Genomic DNA, 10,523 nt, shown 5'->3' with positions numbered 1-10,523 from the left:
TAACAATAATATAAACAATCACCCACGCAGTTAATAATTTAACAAACTGAAATAGTGATAATATGACTCAAAATCAACCCTACTCAACTACACCCATAAAGCTAAAAACATATTCCTACTCCACTACACTCATAAAGCTCAAATCCGACGATAAAATCAACTTACCTCTTTTGCCATCTAGGCAGGCATGTAGTAAAAGCAAATCCAAACCAAATCCATCGACATCACAAAATCCATACAATGTCCATACCATCAAATAGAACAAGTTTAGCATTATCTAAGTAAGAATACCAAAAGACCAACAATATCCTCGTGGTCTGCAGGGGACTAGCGACTGGAACTCTCCGGACAGCATCAACCCGAAAATAACAACGGAGGAGAGTGTGAGTCCAACACTCAGCGGGTATCAACTGATATGCATAATAAAGAAGATAACAGACAACACTAATCATGCGTACAGTCTCCTGATACAAGAACGATAAATGCAACTGAAACAAAACAGGAGAAAACAGTACTAATCAGGACCAAGGTATAAGTACTCATATGCATCCATATAAATGCAGCAAGTAAATGCAGCAAACACAAGCAATAAATGCATCATGCCTATGATGCAAATGACATGATCACCCCTGACGCCAGTCAGCCATCTCACACACAATGGTGAGTCCGAGTGGGTAGGGCTGTGACAACCGTGCACTCTTCCATCACTGCTCCTGATGAGTGACCGAGTGGACGGGATGCTGTCGGAGTACACCTATCCTCCTACCCCAAATCATAAATGGGGGAGCACAATGCTTTCATCTCCCGGTACACGATGACGGGGAGGAATCTCTGTCGGCTACCACGCTGCGTCACACTACCCATGAGCGGACCAACGGAGCCAAACAGAGTCCAACCGCCTGCCGGCTACCACGCTGAGTCACCAGACCAACGGAGCCAAACAGCAAAACTGCCACACACCTATCTGATCTACCACTAACCCGTGAGTGGTGGTGTGTACGTAAACATGTAACTGGCGATGTGCTCGACAATAATGGAGCAGACAATCGCACAACATGCAATCATGCGAATGGTGCATGATACTAAGCATTGCAAAATACTGAGCAGCATAGCAATAATCCATATACATGTAAAATGTGTACCATTGGGAAGTGAATCAAATTAAAGTACACAGACCAGATAAGGTATAAAAGACCCTAGGTCCTGAACATGATAAATAACATGGTTGTGTCACTACCTCTATAAATAGGCATAATCAGGTAAACACTAGCATGATGTGAAAAATAAATAAACAAGCAAGCATGTAACAGGTTAGGTAGTGATCAACCGAAGCAAATGAGAAACATAATCATTGCTATATGTTAAAAACATTATTATGCATATCTAAAGACATAAAGTCAAAGTACCCGCCTCCGATCGAAATGGTCCAATCCGATAATCGAGATACTTATCTCGTGTCAAAATCCTGTAGTAAATTGTACAGTTTAGCTAAGTTAATTAAACAATTAGCTAAACAACTTCCTAATCCACCAAACATCTAGGGTTAGTTTCATTAACCCCAAAATTACACCATTAGATAAATTCTAAACCTAAGTTAATAATTATTGCTAACATAACTAGCAAATCACCTACAACGAAAAATCAATTCCTACGCTATACCTCAACCACAGTCGTTGTGGCTCAATAGCAAGGATCATTGTTGCTGGAGTGTAAAGCTTTGCTGCTAGAAAACAAACACAGATTCCATATTACAAACGAAACAACTCACAGCTGGGAACAAACTACACTGTTCGGATCAAGAACAGAAGATCCAAAACCAACAACCCAAACTTACCTCAATCGTGACCTAAATCCACCGCAAGGAAGGGATGATCAAGGATCCAGCGACAGTGTAAACATGCAGGAGACGGCTAGGGCAAAGGGCATGGTCGGCAATGTAGAGAAGCGACGGTAAGGGTGTCAGCGTTGCTCCCTTCGGCCTCAAGGGGTGGCGCCGTCCGGTGCGGCTTGGAAAGGAAGAGAAGGAGAGGCTGGCTCTCACAGCGTCGGCATCGGGCAGAGGAGAGGAGGAAGGCATCGGCAGCAGTGATCAGGGCACGGGGAAATCAGCGCAAATTTCCTCTCCAGGCGAGGGGATCGGAGGTGGGCAACGCCGGCAAGCTTGACCTCGTCTTGTTGCCGCGATCTCGACTTGAGCAGAGAGATGGAGAGAAGACCTTGAGTGCATGGAAGAGAAGATGGCTAGGCATGGCGGGGGAAAGAAATAGGAGGAGTGGGCGTCGACGGTTTGAGGAGAGAAACCGTCGGGTTGGGAACAGAAGAGGTTCGGCGCGAGAGAGCTTCGGCTGGGGAGAAAGGAAACGAAGAAATAAATGTAAATAAAAGAAAAGGAAATATAAATATAAACATTTCCTCACTTAAATGGGTAGCCTAAACAGGCTTTCCTGGGGCCCAGTTTTATCCCCGTAAACTCGTCCATACAAGCTCCGAAAAATTCCTAAAAAATTTCTAAAAATTCTGAAAAATTCCCTTATTATTATCCATCATTTTTTCGGTATTTTACATTCTCCCCCACTAATAAAAATTTGGTCCCCAAATTTCGTTATCTACCATCAGCAAATACTAATAACAGGTAAAGAGTACAAAATACTGAACGGTAAATTAAATCACATACCTCAAGTGAAAAAAGATGGGGTATCGAGCTCGGATCAAAAATAGATTACAACATTGTCAACAAGGACAATGGAAACCGATCCAAATAATCTATGAATACCGAAATCATCAAGTCCATGACAATATCTAGGGCTTTGTAAGCCTAAATGGTAAAACCTAGAACTCATAATGCCCGTACAACAGACATACTCAACTATAAGATCCACGACAATAAGTCTGAAATCTAATCACCAACAATATAAATCACCAAAGAATAAATCCTCCAGTGTGAGAGCAACGCTCCATCACAGGAAATACCACATATGTGGGAGCAACGCTCTACCACCATTAATGCAACCTATATGGGCGTAGCGCTCCTTTACGAGCAATCTACAATATGTGGGAGCAATGCTCCACCACAACAAACCATAACATGTGGGAGCAATGCTCCACTACAACAATCTATAAATACCGCTAGAGCATTGGTAAGCCCAAATGACATTACCAAAAACTCATAATGGTCGGAATGTGACCACCCTCGTCTAGCAATCAACAGTGGCATGATATGCTGACAAATATTCCATGCCAAGAATAATATCTGAAACATCCCGCATCTACCTCTCAATTTTTATTCTATTTTTTTTTTTAAACACTCTCATCAACTACTTAAATGATTATATTGCGTTACTATCAGAATAACTACCATAACCAATAGACATGACTGTATCAACAGTGGTTTATCAACATGTACAATAACTCCTCTACATTCCCCACCCAAATTATAAAGGAAAAATGATAATCACTCGCGGTAAATCCAGTATGCTCTACACTCCCGGACAATGAATAGTGCCACGCATCCATCCCGCCTTCTCGTCTACTCCGTCCGTAGGTCATCCGTCATAGCCGGAGACACATCCTCATCTGTAATGTAGGCATCATGAGTCTACAACCCAGCAAGTAAAATCCATCATGTATAACAAGACATCCATAAAGTAGAGGAGATAGCATCTAAAAGTCAAGTAGAGAAATAAAACGAATCCTAATTACTATATAAGAAAGGTAAACATATACCAGTGATACTACATAGCTACTAGAGTGAATATGTCACATATCCGGTAACCACATTTAGAGCCAGTCAACAGTCCCATGAACCTAGAGGCGTCCCTACTAGAGAACATGCATCCAGTCATATAGCTGAAGCTAAAAATAAATTACCAGTCAAGTTTGGATGGGCCCTCCCCGGAGCTCATCCCGGGTCAACCATCCCGTACTGTCACCACATATGCTCATATCCATCTTATTAGCTACATAGATAAAAACATAATCTATCTACCTTTATCTTTTATCAGTAGCACAGTCTGTTCTTTTTGCAATATTCCAATACTTAAAAGAAAACAATGGAAACATGCATCCATGAAAATAAACGGTAAGAAATATAAATTTAGCACCTAAGTTTGTATCAATATTTGAAAGGAAACAACCAAGGTAACTTGTTATCTTATTTTTGTCTAACGGAAAAGAAGCCTAAAATCAACACACGAAGCACAAACCACCATACTGCAGCTAGATTAGTAGAAACCAAAATCACTTTCAACTACTTTCCATTGCAACCCACTCTACACTGGAGTTTAAATCACCTACACAGAACATGAAACCACAGAAATGAAAACATAAAGCACACATCAATGTCTTCCAATTCGGTTCCGTAACAGATACAGCCAATCCAAGAATCAAAATAGCAAAATTTCACCATCCGTAGAGCAACTTCACATAGTCGTCAAGGATCAACATCACATAAATGAAATAGTATCGAATTGCATCCAAGAAAACCACCAATACTGTAAAACAACTTCACAAGGCATTGAACCAACCTTCACGGAAATCACAAGGTAAAACCAGTGATGTCATGGAAATTCTCATATTCAAGTTCGCTCATACATATCAGGAGGAAATTCATAGTAACACCATTATCGAACACACAACAAAACCTCCCAACAGAATCATTATCAAGCACACGAACCTCATGAAATCAAACCATAACAACACAAAAATCATCTTCCACAGCATCTCGACAACACAAATCATGAAACCAATAGTGACGAACACATTAAAAACCAGATCCCGACACATTCCGTCAACCAGTAACTCAACCAAGCATATCAACGAACAAGTACCTCGCGAGACACTCCCAACAGCAACAGCCGATAGAAAACGAATCAAACTCATTCAGTCTAACGAATGTTGCAAAATTCACATTGAAAACGTTCCAATGGAAACCGAGCTCTATCAACAACAGAATGCACCGAGCAGACAACGAAATCCAGAATTCAGGCGATCCAAACAGTACCTCAAGGAAACTTCGATTCGAATGAATACATTATAGAGGAATTCGAGTTCAAAACACAAACCAATTCACTACTCCACCGAGGAGAAATCCATTCAAGAACATCAGAAATCTCACACCTAAACTCGGCAAAAGCATTCTCCGATTTAGAGGAAATACGAAATCCTCGGTTAAAACCCAAAACAATTCCGTATACTTTGCGTCGCGATCCCTACAATCTACCGAAGCTCAGCTACTATACCTTAGGGATCTCGTGCCAACACAATTAGATTTACTTGCCTTCCCTTCTGCGACTCTCTTGAAGAAGCCCTTCCTCTAGCTGTAGCCGCCGGTGGTCGTCGCTGAAATCCCTAGCCTTGTGATCTCGTGTCGACAGGGAGTGCGCGTACGCCTCAACGTCTGGTCGCCGTGTCCTCTGCAACTCGCCGAAGTGCGAAAACGTCTGCCCAGATCTCACAGCCCAGCGACGAGGTCGGCCGAAGACCGCCGTGGAGTGGAGGAGAAGGGAAGCGGCGATTTCGGGAGACACAGTACGGATCGGCATAAATTTGGGATTTATACCTAGGTTAATGATTTTAATTTAAGATAATTGGATTAATCAACTCATAATTTAATTGGATGGTTTCTTAAACTTCCCTCACGGTTTACTATTCTATCCCTTTAACTATGTGTAGAGTTCATTTTAACCCCTAGAAATTCCTAAAAAGTCGTAGAAAATTTTGATAAATTAATTTCTTAATTACTACTCATGGGACTTTACAATATCAAAATTGACCATTTCCAATACTAAAAGATCCACCGTAAGTATTAAGTTGTCAAAATCTAACGGGGAACCTCTGACCTCCTGGGTGACGTCCAATGTATCACCGAACGGTAAAGAGACAGTCAGTCGCTGTGGTCTAAGGGTAGGTAGTCTACCTATGTCCCTCATAAATGCACGAGAAGTCTCATCAGGTTTATGAATACGACATTCATAACTTGTTGGGATCTGGCTAACATTCTATACAACTTTATCATATAGGTTTTTTTTAGATTAAATAAATCTTACTCTATTAAGAAATCAATTAAAGTTAATTAATTAACCAATTAACATGTTAGGAAGAGTTTAATTTATAGTTATTATTATTATTATTTATTTATTTTTAAACAATTCTTCCTTAAACTCAAAAGACGTTTTGATACTCAATTAAAGAGGTTCCATATGTTAACAAACGTTCCTTCCAATATACAAGCATCTTACTTCAACACACTACACCTTATCATTTTCAAGGAGAGAATTTCATAAAGAAGATAAGGACACAAATTTCTATTATTATTTCCAATGTCTAAGTCAGTCTTAATGTATATCAAATTCTGTGTGAATTTGTGTCAAATTCTGTGTGAATTTGTGTCAAATTCAGTATGAACTTGTGTCTAGGCATGTGCATGAAAATCCTCTTATCATTGAGAATTTAAGACAATTAATAAGGTGTAACCAAGGAAGAAGATGGTCATACATGCGCTAATGTAAGTCTACAAAACAACCCAGATCCTTAATGTTATTTAGATGGGCAATGTTTCCATCACAGTGCATAAATAACCTTTTGGTCCCATGTGGCAGAGTTGGAAAAAAAACAGACTATTATGCATGGACAAGGAATTCAACCTTCCCTGTGAGACTAAGGTTATATGAAAATACTTTTGTTTCCTTCCACCTCCAACTGATATGACAACGTTAGAGGCCGGCAAATGCCAAAATGTATGTGCTCTATCTGGCATAGAAAGAAATATTTCCATTCCTGATGCCTACCTTCAAGTTAGGTTTGTTCATCTCAAGTTTGCCTATAAGTGCTTTTATGTGATAATAAACTACAGAATAGTCTTATTAACTATTGTCTAGTAAGTACTCCACATCAATGAAACTAATCTCAATATAGACTACCTATCTCTTATGACCAATAAGGATATCTATGCTACCCCAGTATTAAATATAGGTACTAAAATTATAAAATTAATCATACCTATTTGCCGTCTGGAGATGTTCCGTCGCTGTTCAGTCCCCTTTTACTTTGGAATTCCATACAAGAAAACCAACGGGAATCCATATAAATCCGCAAATAAGTACCCAAGTTTACTCACAAACATGGGCTACCCCAAAAATCCAGAACACCAAAAGCAGCTATCATAACCCGCTCTGATACCAATAAATTGGTATTAGATAAATCTCGAAAATCCGTAATACGAAAATCAAACAAGTATCGCCAACTTAGCGCTCTGATACTAAATAAATTGGTATCAGGTTATCCAAAATATCCAAAATACGAAAACAAAGGATCGTAAAACTGTGCTCTGATACCAAATAAATTGTCACGCCCTAGAGGAGTCCCTGTCTGAAGAAATTTCGACAGCATCTCCCCTGTACGGCGGACAATCTGAAACTTTCTACATTGCCCTCTGGGCCACATATATCTCGGCCAACACGGCCGGAACAATAACAATAATATAAACAATCACCCACGCAGTTAATAATTTAACAAACTGAAATAGTGATAATATGACTCAAAATCAACCCTACTCAACTACACCCATAAAGCTCAAAACATATTCCTACTCCACTACACTCATAAAGCTCAAATCCGACGATAAAATCAACTTACCTCTTCTGCCATCTAGGCAAGCATGTAGTAAAAGCAAATCCAAACCAAATCCATCGACATCACAAAATCCATACAATGTCCATACCATCAAATAGAACAAGTTTAGCATAATCTAAGTAAGAATGCCAAAAGACCAACAATATCCTCGTGGTCTGCAGGGGACTAGCGACTGGAACTCTCCGGACAACATCAACCTGAAAATAACAACGGATGAGAGTGTGAGTCCAACACTCAGCGGGTATCAACTGATATGCATAATAAAGAAGATAACAGACAACACTAATCATGCGTACAGTCTCCTGATACAAGAACGATAAATGCAACTGAAACAAAACAGGAGAAAACTATACTAACCAGGACAAAGGTATAAGTACAATAGGGTCGTCAGACCGAGAGTGTCATAATCCTGTATGCATGTCAATCATATGCATCCATATAAATGTAGCAAGTAAATGCAGCAAACACAAGCAATAAATGCATCATGCATATGATGCAAATGACATGGTCACCCCTGACGCCAGTCAGCCATCTACACACAATGGTGAGTCCGAGTGGGTAGGGCTGTGACAACCGTGCACTCTGCCATCACTACTCCTGATGAGTGACCGAGTGGACGGGATGCTGTCGGAGTACCTATCCTCCTACCCCAAATCATAAATGGGGGAGCACAATGCTCTCATCTCCCAGTACACGATGACGGGGAGGAATCTTTGTCGGCTACCACGCTGTGTCACACTACCCATGAGCGGACCAACGGAGCCAAACAGAGTCCAACCGCCTGCCGGCTACCACGCTGCTACACTAAACCAGCGGAGCCAAACAAAGCAGAACCATCTGCCGGCTACCACGCTGAGTCACCAGACCAACGGAGCCAAACAGCAGAACTGCCACACACCTATCTGATCTACCACTAACCCGTGAGTGGTGGTGTGTACGTAAACATGTAACTGGCGATGTGCTCGACAATAATGGAGTAGACTATCGCACAGCATGTAATCATGCGAATGGTGTATGATATTAAGCATGATAAAATACTGAGCAGCATAGCAATAATCCATATACATGTAAAATGTGTACCATCGGGAAGTGAATCAAATCAAAGTACACAGACCAGATAAGGTATCAAAAACCCTAGGTCCTGAACATGATAAATAACATGGTTGTGTCACTACCTCTATAAATAGGCATAATCAGGTAAACACTAGCATGATGTGCAAAATAAATAAACAAGCAAGCATGTAACAAGTCAGGTAGTGATCAACCGAAGCAAATGAGAAACATAATCATTGCTATATGTTAAAAACATTATTATTCATATCAAAAGACATAAAGTCAAAGTACCCGCCTCCGATCGAAATGGTCCAATCCGATAATCGAGATACTCATCTTCTGTCAAAATCCTGTAGTAAATCGTACAGTTTAGCTAAGTTAATTAAACAATTAGCTAAACAACTTCCTAATCCACCAAACATCTAGGGTTAGTTTCATTAATCCCAAAATCACACCATTAGATAAATTCTAAACCTAAGTTAACAATTATTGCTAACATAACTAGCAAATCACCTACAACGAAAAATCAATTCCTACACTATACCTCAACCACAGTCGCTGTGGCTCAATAGCAAGGATCGTTACTGCTGGAGTGTAAAGCTTTGCTGCTAGAAAACAAACACAGATTCCATATTACAAACGAAACAACTCACAGTTGGGAACAAACTACACTGTTCGGATCAAGAACAGAAGATCCAAAACCAACAACCCAAACTTACCTCAATCGTGATCTAAATCCACCACAAGTAAGGGATGATCAAGGATCCAGCGACAGTGCTAGGGCACGGGTGTGCCGGGGGTGGAAGAACTCGCTGTAGGGAAAAAGGCAGTGGCGTCGGCTAGGGCAAGTGGCGACAATGCAGAGAAGCGGCACCGAGCGGTGTCAGCGCTGCTCCCTTCGGCCTCAAGGGGTGGCGCCGTCTAGTGCGGCTTGGAAAGGAAGAGAAGGAGAGGCCGGCTCTCACAGCGTCGGCATCGGGCAGAGGAGAGGAGGAAGGCGTCGGTGGCAGTGATCAGGGCACGGGGAAATCGACGCAAATTTCCTCTCCAGGCGAGGGGATCGGAGGTGGGCAACGCCAGCAAGCTTGACCTCGTTTCGTTGCCGCGATCTCATCTTGAGCAGGGAGATGGAGAGAAGACCTTGAGCGCACGGAAGAGAAGATGGCTAGGCATGGCGGGGGAAAGAAATAGGAGGAGTGGGCGTCGACGGTTTGAGGAGAGAAATCGTCGGGTTGGGAACAGAAGAGGTTCGGCGCGAGAGAGCTTCGGCTGGGGAGAAAGGAAACGAAAAAATAAAAGTAAATAAAAGAAAAGGAAATATAAATATAAACATTTCCTCGCTTAAATGGGTAGCCTAAACAGGCTTTCCCGGGGCACAGTTTTATCCCTGTAAAGTCGTCCATACGAGCTCCGAAAAATTCTCAAAAAATTTCTAAAAATTCTGGAAAATTCCCTTATTATTATCCGTCATTTTTCCGGTATTTTACACCAACAGTACAAGATGAAGTACCAAAAGAAACTGCAACACTTGTCACACATGATACACAACTAGAAACAGTGTCTCGTCGTAGTGGGAGGGTTGTAAGACAACCTGAGAGATTCATATTTTTGGGAGAGTCTTCGGACTTGATCCCGGGTAAACATGAACCTGATCCTCGAACATATGACGAAGCACTCTAAGATATAGATGCAGTATCTTGAAAAAAGGCAATGAATTCTGAAATAGAATCTATGTATTTAATAAAGTCTTGGAGCTTGTAGAACTACCAGATGGTGTAAAAGCCGTTGGATGTAAATGGATCTACAAAAGGAAAAGAGGGATAGACGGGAAGGTAGAAACC

The 10,523-nt window shown here is 41.1% G+C and overlaps 1 protein-coding gene across 1 annotated transcript; it reads right to left on the bottom strand.

Annotated features, from left to right (window-relative positions):
• Window positions 1-3,313: 3,313 nt before the first annotated feature.
• LOC122053963 lies at window positions 3,314-5,548 on the bottom strand. The gene is made up of 2 exons (XM_042615850.1): window positions 5,276-5,548; window positions 3,314-3,573 (listed from the first exon to the last, which is right to left on the bottom strand). Exons 1-2 carry the CDS (start codon window positions 5,538-5,540, stop codon window positions 3,527-3,529), a joined length of 312 nt encoding a protein of 103 aa, XP_042471784.1. The 5' UTR covers window positions 5,541-5,548; the 3' UTR covers window positions 3,314-3,526.
• Between the last annotated feature and the right edge of the window lie 4,975 nt (window positions 5,549-10,523).

This window comes from Zingiber officinale, chromosome 3A (genome assembly GCF_018446385.1).
Source record: "Zingiber officinale cultivar Zhangliang chromosome 3A, Zo_v1.1, whole genome shotgun sequence".
NCBI lineage: Eukaryota > Viridiplantae > Streptophyta > Magnoliopsida > Zingiberales > Zingiberaceae > Zingiber > Zingiber officinale.
This window is presented reverse-complemented; position numbering and strand designations above follow the sequence as displayed.